Below are 17,955 nucleotides of genomic sequence, written 5' to 3'. Positions count from 1 at the left end.
GAGCTGTTCTTAGCCCAGACAGGAGGGGACCACTAGGGCTGCGGGAGCAGCGGGGTGGAGAACACAGGAACCGTTTATTACATGAAAGATGGATATGATATTTGGTAGAAATAAAGAAGAACATCCAGAGCCCATAAAAGCTGAGGTGCAAGGTAAGTGACAGAAAATCTGTTCTAATACGTCCGGTTACTTTGGTGTTTTCAAATACGTAAACACTGGAAGACTTGTTTGCCCAAGACAACGCTGAAAAGCGAAACTGGGAAAGGGAGAAGCATAAATGAATTTTCTTTAAAGGGCCGATCTCCAATAACATTTGTGCCTCGACTGTGGGATTTTTCTCACTTCTTGGGCATTTCTGTGCACTTTTCAAAAAAGTCCGTTAGAACAGGATTCACTGAAGTTGGTGGTGGATTTAATCTGGTGACAACCCCTCCCCCATGGCTCTGCGCAGGCTTTCGGTTTCTCCTCTCTGTAACCCTCTCCTACCCTCCCTCTGTCTGCTTATGCTCTTCCTTGCCTCCTGGAGAGCGTCACTAACATTGGGGCTCTTCAACAATAGTATTTCTAAGTAGAAAAGCAGCAGCAGTGATGCCACTGCATACCGTCAAAAAGAGGTCTCAGAAGTTAATCCAGTAAAAACAGCGGAATATCCTTCAGTGAGGTAGCTTGAAGTGGCTCTCTAGGGATGAACGCTTGATCAATCTCTTATTTTTACTGGGGTTTTTTAACTTTACAGCAGAGTTTTTTTGCTACAGCTACAGGAGAGGTCTGTTGCTCAAAACACCTAATTAGTAAATATGTGCTGCATTGTTTGTAATATGTAGCCCAAGAAATGACAGGCATCTAATACCAATTCTAAAGTCACTTCCCGAGTACCACAGTTAAAACCCCAACAATTAAAACTTTCATTACTTTGTTGTTGTTGCTCAGTTTGGTGGCTGAATTGAAAAAGATTTTGTTTCAGGTCAGAAAAAGTGCTTTGTTATAATCTGCAGTGAGTTTATGCCTTTCAATACTTTTTTTCCTCAAGGTAAAAAGTTATTATTGAAACATTTGAAGTTGTTTCCAAACAAACCATTTATCAGACCTGATCTGTATTATGGCATGGTTTATTTAAACAAAGACTGCATATTTCAGTAAATAAAATTATGTATACAAAATATTCCTTCATTGGTAATGAAGTTTCAGTATTTACCAGTTATGAAAACTGAAGAGAAACTTGACCTCTTTAAATATTTTTCTAGCCCTGAGCTCTTCCAGTATTTTGGCTCTGTGTTACACAATATCTGCACTGTACATATCACCCCATACTTCTAATGTCAACTGTAATGTAACCCATGTTCTAAACACTGTACAGCCATGTGGTTGTATAAGACTCTGTTGCTATCTTAGTTAATAAACTTCCAAATATTCAGAGATTTTAACTGTACCAGTTTTGTGTCTTCGTGTGGTATGGAAAAGTACCATTATTTCCACTTTAGATAAAAGTCTGAAGCAAAAAAGATACAAGGTCCAGATTTTTAAACCTACTTAAGCACTTTAGGATGCTGATTGGTACTCAGTGTGATTTACAGAAATTCTTAGTTCCCACTAAGATGAATTTTCATCTGAAAACCTCACTACATGACACTTTGCTCCATGCTTTTCATACTGGAATCATGGCAGCAACGACACTGAATTACACCAGGAGTTTCAGAAGCTGTATCAAGTCCACAGTTCCTTAAGAAGATCCCCTTTCCCCTCTGTTTATCTCTTCCAGTGAAATTATTTTATTGGCCTGAAACTTTTTGAGCATTCTGATATAGAGTAATAATCTCTAAACAAAATTTTTAGCCCTAGGTGCTGCAAGATGTTCACTGAATTGCAGAAAGAGTTGCTTTTCTTGGATGATGGGCCCCAAAGTAGAAAATAGTTTTACTGGGTCAAAATCTCACAAAACCTCATATGCAGCAGAAATATTACATTTGCACTGCAGGGAAAGAAGGACTGGTTGCAGCAAGCCCACGTGCAGTCAGCCCCAACTCAGTGTCAGCAAAAGGTTTATTGCAGCCCATGCTCTTTGCACAGATTTACAATCATGAGCGGCATTGGTAGGAGGGTAGAAGCACAGAAAAGCACACTCGTTACACTGCAGTCACCCGTAGTATTGGAGAAATAGCAGAGCCTACCGTCTTCTATTGCCAAATAACAGAAAACTGTGGAAAGGGAAGTGGCAAGAACAGAAACACTTATATTTTAGGCATATAAGCAGACTAAACTTGTTGAGCAATTAATGTTCAGTAGTCAGCCAAACAAAAATTCTGTATCTATTTTGAATATATACTTTTTAAAGATCCTAATCCTATTGTCTCTGAAGGATTCTTTTCTTTTGCTAACTTGTGGTTTCCTGTCTTCTCACTAACTGTTCTTAGTTGCTTGAGTTTCATGGAATTATCTGTATTAAAGGTTAATCCTTGTTCATCTTATACAAAAAAGTACTGGAATCACTGCATTGGAACTTCTTGTATTAGAAAGGCAAGGTTTGATTTTCAAGGCTCTTCTAGAACATAATAATAGTAATAATAATACTAGCAATGACAATGAAAGTACATCCATTGTGTCAAAATTTTTAATCTTCCTCATGTATTCCAGAACTGTAACCCTATGTGGCATACAATATTATTTGGTTAGCCTGACTGAGAATACATTTTCAGTAAAGCTGACATTTCCTCCATATCCTTCCTTTGCATTTGAACGGTTTTTCCTTGTGTCCTTTATGTCATTTGTTTGAAGAAATGGCAAACATCCTTGTCTCCCTTACCTAAAAAGATGAAAATTCAGGAAATGGTCTCAGAGAGAGTGGCCAAAGTCCCTTTAGGATCTCAGAAAGTCTTACAGCAAAACAACCGTTACCTCTCTGCAACTACATCAGCTTTGACAAAAATGAGTATTTCCATAGGAGGACACTTCTATCTGTTATAGAGGGAGTATTAATAAGAAAGTGTGTCAATATATTCAACATAGGGTTCACAAATTAAATGATAAGGAGAACTAAATGCTGTGAATAGCTTTTTATGCAGAGACAATGTTCAGCGTAGGAATTGTGTGGAAAAGTGGTATGTGGTTTTAAATGTTCCCTCAGGAAGCATACACACACAGAAGCAAGTGAAGCCTTTAATTTATTATCTGATAGGCTTTTGTTCAGCTCTTTAACCCAAACGACATTCTTTAATTGTTATTATTCTGTGTGTCAAATGGTAGGTAATGTATTTCTTGCAGGGATTTGATGAGGAACATTTCTTATTCAAACCTCAACAGTACTTACGTATATATTTTCAGTATAATATTCCTAGCCTTTATTTGTGTTCAAAACACCAACATTATGACTAGTGTCACAAAAGCACTCCCAAAATGACACTACATTATGCTGTGTAATTTAATAAATGAAATTTTTACTGGAATTCATTTAGTCCGAAGTTTAAATGGATATACTGAAGGCCAATGCAAGTCATATAATCTATAAAATATGTTTTTTTTCTGATAAGCTCTAGCTTTTCCTGGCATGAGTAAAAGGGTTTAAATATATCACTTTAAAATCTGAGTGCAAGAAAGAAAGGTCCAGCTTTCTTTACTTGCTGATATTTAGCAAATTACATTCCAGCAATCTCATCTTCTTATAGTAATCTCACATAGCAATATTCATACAGGATATTACTAGTGCCACATTTTTGAGCAGACAGTATTTCAGTTAACCCAAACTCCGACATAATTATATGCTATTACAGAGCTCAACACACCCATAGTGTGTCTGCCTCTATGAAGCCTATGCCCTTAGGAAAATTATCCTGTAACGTGCCCCTTACCTAAATGGATGGGTACTGGTATCTCCTTTTTGCTTGTAGGTGAGGTGCCCACCTGGCTGCAAGGGATATTGCTCCGAAATGGCCCAGGGATGCACACTATAGGGGACACTACGTATAACCACTGGTTTGATGGCTTGGCTCTGCTGCATAGCTTTACATTTAAAAATGGTAAGTTATCAGATTGAAAAAAGCTCAACAACCTGAATCTTGGTGCCTTATGCTGCTAATTCTGTTTAGAGTTTGGTTAGTGTTAGAAAGTTGCAGGTTTTGTCCGCAGAGTGGCATATGTGGTGAGGTGTGAGTGCTTTGGGGAAAGTCTCGGCAAACATAGACTCACACCTCACTCTCCACAGCAGCAGCAGGAGTATCTCTGCAGGGCTGTTATCAGAAAGAGATTATGTTTGTCATTTTTCTCTCGAGTGCCAAAGTTCAATATTGTCTGCACTGCGGGACAGCCTGCAGCCAGCTCTGCACAGGTCTCCGCAGGGCAGCCTTTGCCTTCCACCCAAAGCAAGAAAACCTCTGTTGTTTCAAACTGGATCAGCCAAAAGTACTGTAATATCTAATATCCGGAGGCTTTTCTGTTGTGGATGAGCAACCTAGTTTCAGGGGAGGCTAACATTCCCTTTTTGGGATTTGGTTGCAGCTATAACAGCTGCCAGGAGAGAAACTGGGCCACTGTGTCACTTCACAACTCAAACCTCACTTACGTGTACTTGACACCCCTACAAGCAGTCCTCCTACTTGTCATCCTTATGGAGGGGAAACAGGCAGCTCCTCAATCCTAAACAACTTCATTTTTTGCTTTCAGTTAAAGTATTTTTTATCCATTCAGCTGTTTTACAGTGTGAGGTAGGATGTTTTATACCTAGATCTGTAAAAGAACTGGGGTTTACTCCTGTCATCCTCCATTCCTAATATTTGCTTTTTAGTTTCCGTTTCTGTGATTGGAGGCATTTAATGCAACAGCAGGATCTCCTTCCCTGTCCAGCTCTGCATCCTTAACAAAATAACCTATAAAGAAATGACCAGTGTTTTTTAAATTGTTAGTATATTTCACTTACCCAAAGCAAACAGAGCTCAGTTAGTTCAAGTAGAGTGGTCTATTAAATTGTTTAGGGTAGACATTGATTCCTTCAAGCCATTTGTTACTTTCTCATAACTAAATTTTGCCAATACAAGTGATTTATCACCACCCATACATTGAGGGTCAATTAATCATTTTTACACAGGTTGTTTTGGTTTACTGGAATAGCTTATCCAAATCCCTCCATTTCTCTCCCCAGTCCCCCAGTATTGTCCAAATGTATTGGGAGTCGCGGAAGCTAGACAAATCGTTACCAATCTCAGCAGCCACAAGAACAGTCCTGGGTTCCTTAAGCGAGCTGGAAAAGCCTTCCAGAACAGGGAGTTAGGGGCACTGGCCATTTCATTGCAAACTTCCCTTAGCAAAAGGACAACTGCTTGAGAAACTTTCTCTGACTTTACCTGTGCTAATTTTCTAAAGAACTCCGTATGAATTGTGTCTGAAACCTGTTTGGCCTTTGACAGGTGAAGTTTACTACAGAAGTAAGTATCTCCAAAGTGACACGTACAACTGCAACATAGAAGCAAACCGAATTGTGGTGTCTGAGTTTGGAACGATGGCTTATCCAGATCCATGCAAAAACATATTTTCCAAGTAAGCAGCGCGTTTTCCAACAGGATTCTTCTATCTACTTCTCTCTCCAGCACAGATAGCTTTCTGTGTACTCCTGACCCATATTTACAAATACAAACTTTCTTTTGTAAATTTACAATTGCTAAATGTTGAAAATACCAAGAGATATATCCAGCATTGTACTATGTACTATTGTAATATGGATTATTCTAAGGCAAATATTTTAAATTCATTTTATGAACAATATTGGCTGTTTTATACACTATTGGAAGTAAATTTTGTTGTAATTTTGAAAAAGCAGTATTTTCTTTTTCAAGTGTTTCACAGAAGTTTGTAAAAATGATACCCTATAAGGGGAGAAGCAGCAAGAAAGGAAAAGATTAAGAGATGGAGAAGGAATTTATGCAAAGTCTATTCAACAAAAAGGAAAAAAGCATGGAGAAAAAAAAAAAAGAAAAAAAAAGGAAAAACTTCTGAATTTAAGGTCATTTTTACCAAAAAAAAAAGAAAGTGACAAAAAACTTCAGTTGCTTCTTGAGTCCGGTGCAGTACTTTGAAGGACTACACCCATAGGGCTGGGCTAATCTTATGTTCAAAATCAGAACCACTTGGGATGACTGCAATAGCTGCTTGTGTACCATTAGGAAGGATGATAGGCTGCATATGAGAGACAAGGCATCAGCCATTGTGTTATCACCTGTCCTGTAACATTGGCTGTGGGTATTCCCTAACGAATGCAAGTAGCTCACTGATCTCTTCTCCCTTGCTGAACTACCTCTAATGACCTTGAATTTGATACTTGGTAAGAGCATGTGCATGAATACTTATTGCAAAACAGTTTATATGCTCTGCGTTGTTACCCTGAGATAAGATGCTTTTCTTCCCTCTTTCAGCAGTGATAGGGTAATGCTGGCATTTAAGTTCAAAAGGGATATAAGGAGCTTTGTCTTGTCTTCAAGTGAATATGATAAAATCCTGTATTAAGGAAAGCTGTCAAGCCCATGTGTGAAGCTGTTGAAATCAGAGTTGTGGTACAGGATAATACCAGGATTAAAGGTATTCCATCAGGGAGTATATGAATCTATTTTATGAAGGCATAGGCCAAATTTTCACAAGGTATGCACAGGAGAGTAATTAGCCCATCCTGATAAACGAGTGCTATGTTACAGCTGACAGCAGGACTGGACCTGGGTGCCCATTTGTGTGTGGAAAAACAAGTTGCATGCATGTCCTTAACCCTTGCCCAGGACAAGGGCATTGGAGAAGTCCATCTCCTCTGCTTTTCCCCCCTTTCCACCGAGACAAGGGCACTGCAGGGGAGGGACAGAGCCAGCTCCATGCCCCTGCTGCTGTGCACAGCCTGTGCTGCTGGGGTGCCTTCTGCTTTGCGCGGGGTACAGGCTAGTACAGCTGCTGCTGCTGCTTCAATGAACCAATATGAAATTTCCCTCCGTACAGGGCGTTCTCATACTTGTCTCACACCATTCCTGAGTTCACAGACAACTGCCTGATCAACATTATGAAAACTGGGGATGACTTTTATGCTACCAGTGAGACTAACTTCATCAGGAAAATTAACCCGCAGACTCTGGAGACATTAGAGAAGGTATAAATGACTGTCTGTCATTCTGGTTCCTCTTCTGCTAACGAATAAAGTTTCGGGCTGACTCATAAGGATCCTTTAACATGTGCAGGACACAAAACTGGAAAGACACTTCCCTTCTACTATTCCCTTACTTTTGAAATCACAAAGGGAAATTGTGAAGATACCATATCTTTTAAGAACTCGTGAGTGCAAAATTAAATCCCAGGTAGTTTGGGAGAAGCTGTTCTTTGAGCAATTTCACTTGTACGTAATCAGGTTTCAGGAATAATACCACATATCATGCTTAGGAGATTATTTTGGATTATTTCCATTATTATGCATCTGTAGTTATCAAATGATTTACATAATTAACAATTCAGCAGGTCAGTTATATGACTGCTTTTCAAGTACCTTATGCAAGATATTGGGTAATTATTAAAATGAAAAGTTGTCATGTTAAAATATACAATTGAGATTTTTTTCTGACGTGCAGTACAGTTTGAGTGCAATTCCCAAGCTTTAAATAAAATAGAAATATTTTTGCTCCAGAAGATTGCTAGACTCATAGCCCTGTTAAATAAGCTGCTTTCAGGATGAAGTGGGCATTTGCAGAATAACTTCTTTAGCCAATCCTCCTGTTGTGTTACGTGGCTGCAAGGGAGAAGTGAAGGTAATTCAGATTCCGTAATTTGTTGAATTGGGAAATCATTTGAGTACTTATATAAGAAGTCATTTGACTTAATTGTTTACATTTCGAGGACTTTTGAAAATGGGGTACCAATAAAAGGCTGCCAGTGCTAAAAAGCTGGTGGATTTGTGGTGTTAACTGAGACCGATTTTAATTCTCTTATGCATCTCTAAAATCTCCTGTTGTATCATTTTCCAGGTTGACTACAGCAAGTATGTAGCTGTAAATGTGGCAACTTCTCACCCACACTACGACAGTGCTGGAAATGTTCTCAACATGGGTACTTCAATAGTTGATAAAGGGAGGACAAAATACATTATGTTTAAGATTCCTCCCTCTGTGCCAGGTAAGATCTGTCTTTTATCAATATTTTCTAGAAACCTGTCAGCATTTTCTTTTCTTCTGACGTTAAGGGGTTGTGACACAGCTCTTCTAGAAACCAGTGATGTTAATTTTCTTAATTTTAATTTATTGTGAACTTAATGTTAACAGCTTAGCCTGTCTGGGTATATGCTATTACAAAGGTTCATCTTGAATATGGTGTAAACAGGGTATTTTAGTGTGAAGAACATTGCTTTTATAAGAATTTGCTTTTATAAGAATTCTATTTTGAATATTACTAGAGTCAACTAACTCTTTTAGAAGAATTTCCATTCCCTGTATTGTGATGCATAGAAGGAGGATGAACAGAAACAATTTTATCTATAGGTCATTATATATAAATTGAAGTTGTAAATTTTGATTTTCTTCATAAATGAAAATGCTCTTAAAATGCTGATACTGTCATTATAGGGAAGCATAATGCAAAATAGTACCTAATATAGAGTTAATTCCTCTCTAACCTGGCCTACCCTAGACCCTGCTGAAATACTGTTCACAGAGCAAATCACTTGCTCTTTTTCCTTTAAGACAATCCTTTTGTGTGTGCGTTGTTGTTTAAAATTAGCTGCTAATGTGATTGAAAGTCTGTGCCTTGGCTGAACAATTAAGAGGCCTTCCACAGCTGAAAGACAAGTTTGAAATTTCTAGCTGGGGCTCAAAGTCAGTATAGATCAAAAAGGAACTTCTGCTTAGAATTTCAAAAACATGGGGTCATTTCAATCCCCCAGTAAAGCTGCTGATTTAATTGAACATCTTTCTCCTCTATGCTGGAACTTGTGAAGACAGTAACCAGTGGAATCAAATGCTAAGATGAGGGGGCTCTGTCTAAATCGATCCAGCATTGTGGTATTACTACATTCCTTCACTCAGATGCAAACTCCTATGTTAATTCTGCAGGAGTAAACTAACCACCTTCTTAACTGAAATTGCAAATAAAACTGAGAGGAACCTGTTCTTCCCTACTTCATACATGGCAGAAGTTGAAGCACAAGATTGGATAGGAATTTATTATAAATATAATTTTCTTTTTTTATCATTTATACTCAGAAAAAGAAAAGAAGAAATCTTGTTTTAAGCATCTAGAAGTGGTATGCTCCATCCCTTCTCGCTCTCTGCTCCACCCAAGCTACTACCATAGCTTTGGAATCACAGAAAATTACATTATCTTCGTGGAGCAGCCATTCAAACTGGATATTGTCAAAATGGCAACTGCTTACATCCGAGGTGTGAACTGGGCTTCCTGCCTTTCCTATCATAAGGAGGATAAGGTATTTTTCCCAGTGCTAAGCAATGGAATCAGACAGGCCACTGATCTCTTTCACAGTTCTGTTTTTCATCTAGTTCATTAATTTCAGTAATCCCTCTTTTTTTTAACCCTTGACTTTCATGTTGAGCATTTTTTTTAGAAGTTGTATTTTTTTGGATACTATCTCCCATCTCCAGAAATGTCACAAACAAATATCTGATGCTGAAGTGCTTGAGAAAGACAGTAGTTTGGCATTGTTAGAAATTCTGTGTGCTAGCAGAGAAATTCAAAACCAACTAGTGTCTCAGACACGTATAGTTGCTGTGTATTGTGGAAGAGATCTACTCTATCCATTGCATCAGACAGGAGAGCCAAACGGCCAACAAAAGGAGAGTCTTTCACTGTGGCAAATGAGGAAAAAACCTGTTTTCTGAGGACCTTATTTCCACATGCTTTGGCCATCAATAAGTGGGGCATGCTGGGGCAGAGGGCACCAGTACAGCACTGCACAGAGCCTCTGGACTAAGGCAGATTTGTTTAACTTAAAAATAGAGCAGGGGATTTTCCAGGTTTTACAGGAAAACTTCAGCCCTCAGCCTAGCCCAAATAGTAATTTACAGCAGTAAAATGAGTTTAAAGCACTTCCACACTCATTTTACTCTTGCATTTTGTGGTCTTTAGGTCGGAATCTCTTGTCTCCTAGCAGCAAATCCTGAGTTCTTAATATGCTTCAGTAGAAACAGACAATACATTAGAATGTTGATGGCTGCCGTTAGAAAACAGTTTCCTAAATAACTATTTGCTGATCATTAATGGTTTTAAACAATGTTTCCTGTCTTTCAGACTTGGTTTCACTTTGTAGACAAGAAGACTAAAAAAGAAGTATCCACCAAGTTTTATAGTGACGCTATGGTGTTTTTTCACCATATAAATGCCTATGAAGAGGATGGCCACATTATTTTTGATCTTATTGCCTATACAGACAACAGCTTATATGAGATGTTCTATTTAAAAAAACTGACTGAAGTCTTTGAAGAGAACAAGCTTACCTCCATGCCAACCTGCAAACGATTTGTTGTTCCTCTGCAGTACAATAAGGTAGAAAGAAAATGGCTTTTTAACCTGTTCTTTGATCAGTCATTTTAAATACATCAGTGTGTGTGAATAATGGGCGAATTATTAGTTACCAGCCCTTATGTGCAAATTTCTGATTCTTTAAAAATAGCATATACAGAAAGTGTGCAGGAGTTTTGTTCTGTGTACATATTGTGAGAAATGGCAATGAGCAGCTGGACGTACAGTTACATGGATCTCGGTTCTGATACCATCCGTTATGGAGAACAGAGCTATTGAGTGTATGTAACTTCCTTCCCAGTGAGATGATTTGTAAAAGGCTATCAAATATGAGCAGATATGTAAACTTGGCTGTTGGCTGGAAGGGCATGCACATGAGGTTTTGCACAATCTGTTTTTTCCACTTTACTGAAAGCTTGTAGATAATACACACATGCTCCCAACTATTGCAATGGTTTTATTAAAATTAGAAGATTTCATTTAAGTGTGAGATTTACCAGGAAGAGGAAATATTTTCAGTTTAATTTAAAACATTGTTTTACATCATTGTTTGCAGGGAAGATTTTGTACTGCACAGCAACTTGGGTAGGTTTCTGCCTGATACGTTTGGAATGGATACTACTTTTTCTTTCTACCTCCTAGAATGGCACTGCTTTGTTCATGTCTCGAGTTTTGCAGCAATAACAAAGGATGTGTTGGATCACACCAGCTAGCCAAACTATCCTGAAATCTGAAGAATTGGGCAGTAGCATATTAAAAACAAGAGTGCATTACACTTGTTTTTGCACTTGATTTATAGCAGGTGCAAAAATCTAACCTCGGTGACTTTTCGTGGGAATTTGATACCTAATTCCTTGAAACCCATCTTCATTAATTCAATACACAAAATATGTAATCCATTTATTGTGCTTCTGGAACATATAGACATGTCTATCTAAACTTTTCTAAAGGTTTGGTGTGATTCAAAATGATTACTCTGTGTTATATTAAAATCCCCTCAGTATAGCAAGATTTCTAATGAAAAGGTCAGAATCTATTACAAGATAAATGCAATAAGAAGGAACTTCCTGAAGCTGGACTATTTGTTTGATCCCAATACTGTCTATATTAATATCAAACCTGATGAAAGTTCTAAATTAGAAGCATTTTCTTAGAGACAAATTATTTTTTCAGCATATGTCTCTTTCAGGATGCTGAAGTAGGTTCTAATTTAGTCACACTTCCATCAACCGCAACTGCTGTAAAAGAGAAAGATGGCAGCATCTATTGCCAACCTGAAATACTATGTGAAGGTGAGACATATCCATTGTACAAATCTCAAATATATTCTCTTATGCACACATAGATGCATTCTAATATGCTGAATAGCTGTTCATATATGTAAAATCTTTATAAAGCGAAGAGAAATGGAACTATATTAATTAATGAATTTAGTGTAGATACTGACAATTTCTTTCTCTTCTTTACATCCCTCCTCTGGGTCTATCCAGTAGTATATGACCCTGAACCCCTCAGATATATATTTATCAAGAGTGAAATCCTTTAAATGTCCAAAGTTACATCAGTTTTATATTAAAATACGATCCCTAGTCTGATCTTACAACTATTAATATGGCTTGCAAATCTACCTGTTATAAGAGTAATTTTAGTTCAATAGGTCTGTTCTACATCATAACTTCAGTTATTGCTGTGTTTTATAAAGATTGTGTTTGAAAGTGGATTTTTAAACTTTCAGGGGATAGTAACAGGAATATGTAAAGGACAGGTATTTATCTGAAATGAAAGTAATTTCTTAGAATGGTAGCCTCCAATTGTAGCTCATATGTTTTATAACTCATGTATTTACAAAGAATGAAAAAAACAAACAAAAAAATTATGTTTATGTGGCTTAATTATGTTGTGTTAATATCTATCTTCAGCTTTTAAGAAATTCAGACATACAAAATCTATGCCACACCTGTTTTAAATACTGTCAAGGTTTTTCCACAAGGAAAAACTTCCTGAAGACTGGCAAATGAAAATGTACATTGAATTATTTTTCTTTTCTCGTTAGTATGTCTTGAACTTTATTTTTACCCAGGAATAGAACTGCCTCGCATCAACTATGACTATAATGGCAAAACCTACAAGTATGTCTTTGCAACGGAAGTCCAGTGGAGTCCAGTTCCTACAAAGGTATGATTAACATTTACAAAGTCAGAAACTATGTTTTTAGAACACAAATCAAATTTAAGCAGTTACATGTAGACCATGCTTCAGCAGTCTGGCCCACAATATAGCCTAATCTGATTCATACATGCAAATTCAAAGTGTGTGGTTCTGAGGCCAGAAATGGAACTCTCTCTTTCCCTCCCCCCCCCCCCCCCCCCCCCCATCAAGTTAAAGCTTCTAAATGATGACACTGCAGTTGGGTACTATGCTCATGAACTTCAGCACCTGAAAGCAGGGAGATGAAAAGTTGGACATGTATGTTAACTTACTTGTAGGGTTAATACAGCCTCACTGGGATGAACTCTGGGAACAATGTATCTTCATTTTACTAGTTGAAAATCTGGAACATTATTATCAGCTGTTAAAAACCATGTAGTTCCATAGGCAGCCGCACAAATGCTTTCTTGCAGATGTGACTTGAGATTGGATTCTTGAGTATTCAAGAGTGTATGTGTTTCTGTCAAAACTTTTCTCATTGGTGGGTCATTCCCATGCAAAGAAACATGAAATGACTAAATTCTTATAAGGGTCAGCTCGTGTTGTACCGTTTCCCTCCTAAAGTATTAATAAACTCAGGCTTCTTTAGCCAGCTTTGTACTTCCACAAAGTCTCTTGAACACAATAGTTACCGAGACTCTCACTTTTCTGCTAAATTGGGCTGAACTTCCATAACATGCCAAAAGCTACAAGGGAGAGAGTACGAAAAAGAAGTACTAGACAGACATACATCTGTAATATTTTTTCCCTTTGGGAAACCTAACTTAAAAAAAAAAGTTACTGCAATAGTATCTAATCAATTAAAAATACTAAAACAATACATAGTTTTTCAGAAAGCTTCTATCTTTTGCTAGCTAGTTCTATATTAGAGGGTAGCAAATGCTTCATTTCTGTATGCATGATGCCAGCTTTTCAGGAGACAGCCTAGAGCACAAGTAGATGAAGATGAAAAGTATTAATAGTTAAAGGTAAGAGTATTGTACAGACAAGCTCACTCTTTATAATTCTTGCTCCATGACAAATAAAGTTCACTGTTGTTTCTTGTATATAATTATCACCGCTGATTACAAAATAAAGCTGGATTTCTGCATGATGCAAGAAAATTTATTGCAGCACATCTGACAGTAGCTCAAACAAATCTGCACGTTTGTGATTTCCAGTGCAGATAATCCCTGCTTGACTTAAATATAATAAAAAATGCTGTTACAAGATTTTTCTTTCACATCACTTGCTCTTTAATGAATGCAGGCACAACAACAGTCATGTATAATCCTTAGGTAAAGTCTGTCAGTAAAACTGCAGTCAGATTGGTTAGAAAGGAGAATTATTCCAAGTCATCTGCTAATTTGGATAGTTTCATTTTTGTGTAAACATACTTTTTGACTAAAGGTCAAAAGGGAAAAGAATATGACTGCATCGGTATGGGTAGAGAAAAGGCCTTAACAGAATTGAACTGAAAATGCCATACATCCCCACTGGTAATTGGTTTGGCCAGGCACTTGACCCATTAATGAGATGAAAATCTGTACTCTGTTCCTTCAGTAAATACCAGTGTCTGCGTGGAATTCTTGCCCCATTGGTTTAATCTTTACACATCACTATTAATAGCCTTTGTTCTGGCATATATTACCTACTTAACAATAGAAGGCCTTGAGAAATATTGAGGTCACAATAAAAGGAAAATAATTCACAGGATTAGAAAACAGAAGGTTTAAATCCTGTTTCCTGCTTTATTACAGAATTGCAGTGATTTGGCACGAGTCACTTAAATGTTCTAGGCTTTGGACTCTTCCTCTCTATAGTGAGGGCATTATTTATAGTGAAGGTTCTCTCATGATCTGTTAGTGTTTGTAAAACACTTAAAGTCCATTAAATGAAAGGTGCAATTGTAATCTAATGCAATGAAATGAAAAGAACACTCTGTGATTATGCAGCCACTAAGCGTGACTCCAAAGCTGAGCAGGTGTTTCCTTCTTGTGATGACATATGCCTTGTTGCTCCTTAGCTCTTAGCATCGGTCCCCCATGCCGGCAGTCAGTTCATGTTGTACTTTTGGAAGAAAAACCACTGTCTGGGTCACTGACATTTTTCTTTTCTGGTCACAACAATTTAGATTGTAAAACTTAATACCCAGACAAAGGAAATGCTTCACTGGGGAGAGAACCACTGCTGGCCATCTGAGCCCATTTTTGTTCCCAGCCCTGATGCAAGAGAAGAAGATGATGGTAAGATAATAACAACATTCTGAAAGTTGGGATTACATGAGTTTTGCTTCAAATCTTGCAAGTTTCATTGTTCTTTGTCAAGAAAGCTGGGTTGATGCTTCGACTGTGAGATTAAAATTAGAACCAGCTGTTTTTCTCCTGCAGACAAAGCCCCAAAGCAACAATAGGCCAAAATCAGCTTGTGTGGCCATAAACAATAAAATCAATGCTTAGGACTTTCCAGAGAGCCACATGGAGCTGGGTTTTTCAATAGTTTGGAGCAGCTGAAGCTATGGGAAGTCAGTGTTGTTACAGATGAGAACGTGAAGTGGCACCACAAGTCTCCCTGTAGTCTCAATCCAGTTCTGTTCTCAGGTGACTCTTCCCAAAGGCAAATGGCAAATAGTTGAAATCATGAGTCCCAAAACTGCCAGGCCCACAATCTGGTGTGGGTTTGCTTTTTTCCTTCCCAATGAACTGCAGGCCGACCACAAAAAAGCGCAGAAGAGAAGCATTCATTAGTTCTTTAGCACTCTCAGTAAACTTCCTGATCTAGTAAGCACTTTTAGTTTGTGTCCTAAAATTCTTAGGCGACAAGAATTGTTTCCTGACAGTGTGATCTCTTCTGCTTGGTGTAACTAGTATGTGCTTCTAATTCTTCATTTGTATGTCACAGGTGTTGTTCTGACCTGTGTTGTGGTGTCTGATCCAAAGAAAGCACCCTTCCTGCTTGTCTTGGATGCTAAGACATTCAGAGAATTGGGCCGAGCCATAATTGATGTAGAAATGCATCTGGACCTGCATGGAATGTTTATACCACAGAAAGATTTGAAGACTGAGACTGAGTAAAATGCTATTCATCCTGTTACACAGACTGAGACAACCTTCTGTGGTTGTGGGTTAGTGTGGGATATCATTCAGGAACAGCCTTGCCTTATGAAAAGAAATGACTAAATGTAATGCCTTCAATAACCATATATAATCTCTTCAAAGAGATAAAAGTAACTTTTATTACAAATAACAAAAGATTGGTATTGAATGCTAATGTTGTATACAACCCGTGGGGCAGGGAATAGGAGACAAAGGTAACAAGAAATGTTTTATTTGAGTAGAATATAGCTTTCTGAGCAAATGAAGTACTGTATTTATAGGGTGATGTATGGTATGAGTCACATGTGTCTGCAGCTCATGTAACTTTCACAGACTGTTTCAAGGCTGCAATTCATGATGAAAGTTGTCTCCTGCCAGGAACCCTCACGTTAAACTGCCTGCTATGATGCTGATAATTCATGGCAATGCATTTTCTTGGTGCTTGATTTCTTAAACTCTGCTGTAACCAAAGTATTACACTGAGGTGCTACGACTTTCTAATTTAGAACCTAAAAAGCCCTGCTTTGCTAGTAACTTCAGGGTGTATTTTTCCCTTTTATGTTGACAAAAACAAGTAACTTGAAATAGAATATGTGGGTTTATGTAGCATTCAATTATACTTCAGTGCTATTCAATCTTAAGCACTTGGTATTTAAATCAGTTTTCCTTGAGAAGAGTATCTGACATGACATTTCAGGTAATTAGATTATTAAATTGTGTAAAAGATAAACAGAAATGTATTTATTAATATTGCTAATAGTGTCTGTTAATAACAGCATGTATATGAATAAGAACAGTGTATTTCTAGCAGAACGCAGATACATATTCAACAAGCTGTTTAAGTAAAGGAATGAAAGGCTTAAGTTAGACCTCATCTGAACTACAAGCTCGTGTTGCTATAGCTAAGCATTTGCTTTATTGCCTGCTTAGGAGCATCCATATTCTGACACAGGTTTATCGTTGCCTGTAACAGATGCTTCCCAATAAAAACACCAAACTCTCATTCACAGTCACAATTAAAAAGCGTGTTTCAACATAGCGTTCAAATGCCAAGTATACCGTGGCTGGTTTTTGTTATAGGAAAGGCATCTCCTAATCCCCTGACTGTATTCCTGTTTTCTGATTTGGGCCATTGATTTTTCTTTAAATGAGAGCTTTTTTTCCTTTTAATTGTATGTTCCTATTGCGGCTAGCTTTACAGGTGGAGGCAATTTTACTCATGGAGAAAACTAGGTGTATTTCCATCCATTTTAGGTGCTTACCTGCTCTGTATGCAATCACCACACTACTCAGGTATTTCTCACTCTTCTGTACACCCACTCTTACAGTGTCTCTGCTGCTCACTGTGTTTTACAGGTAGGAAACAGAATGGAATCATTGTCATTTACTATCTCCTCATCACATCAGGGCTTTGGTGACTTGTTCGTGATTACACAAGATGTTTATGGCAGAGCAGGAATTGAACCAACATCATCCCCCATTCTTGTTTGCTCTGTAACAACTATACCTCCCTTCCTCTGCTTAAGCCTTTACAGTTTATAATATACAGGCTTATTTCTGTACAGGCTACTTCTAATGTAAAAAAAGTTACTGTGGTCAGATCTATAGTTAAAATATGCGGTTTGGAGCATTAAAACTTTTAGGTATTCCATAAAATAGAAATAACCACTCCAGTAAGTGTGTCTGCAGAAACTGTAATCTTTTGTGTTTTCAAGACATATTGCCACTACTATTTTAAATAAAATTATCTTCTAAAGAAGAAATTTAATTCCATTTTCGTAAGTAATATGGAATCAGTACTGGAATAGATAACTGACTTCTGATGCTGGCAAAGGACACCAACTGTGGAGTTGTTTCTTTTAATCTGAAAAAGTTTGGATTTAACAAGTCTCCACAAGTATTTCTGGAATTGCAAGGTGGTAATGAATCAAAAGTATAACGATTATTATAGATCTCTTTTTAAGAGTTTGTCTCCAGAATTTCTTCTGTAGAATTCATAGTGTTATGTTTTCAGGTGATCACGAGTTTGGATACAGGTGTTACCGGACTTCTGAGGAGCTAATTCTTACTGGCAGAGATGATATGATAGGGGAATATTCATCACAAAAAACAATCGGATTTGTTATCTGCAGTCCAAGAAAGCACACGTGTTATTTGTGTTCATGTATACTGCAGAAAGTAAATTCTAAGAAGTTGT

The 17,955-nt window shown here is 37.6% G+C and overlaps 1 protein-coding gene across 1 annotated transcript; it reads left to right on the top strand.

The window, feature by feature from the left end:
• BCO1 (beta-carotene oxygenase 1) lies at positions 1–17,955 on the top strand. Its single transcript, XM_037409115.1, has 11 exons — positions 1–152; positions 3,882–4,010; positions 5,394–5,523; positions 6,961–7,108; positions 7,974–8,121; positions 9,204–9,424; positions 10,246–10,500; positions 11,666–11,768; positions 12,557–12,651; positions 14,798–14,909; positions 15,565–17,955. The coding sequence occupies exons 1-11, from the start codon at positions 89–91 to the stop codon at positions 15,735–15,737; spliced, it is 1,578 nt and encodes a 525-aa protein (XP_037265012.1). The 5' UTR covers positions 1–88; the 3' UTR covers positions 15,738–17,955.

This window comes from Falco rusticolus, chromosome 15 (assembly GCF_015220075.1).
Source record: "Falco rusticolus isolate bFalRus1 chromosome 15, bFalRus1.pri, whole genome shotgun sequence".
Classification (NCBI taxonomy): domain Eukaryota; kingdom Metazoa; phylum Chordata; class Aves; order Falconiformes; family Falconidae; genus Falco; species Falco rusticolus.
The sequence above is the reverse complement of the archived record's forward strand: the minus strand, read 5'-3'. Positions and strand labels throughout refer to the sequence as shown.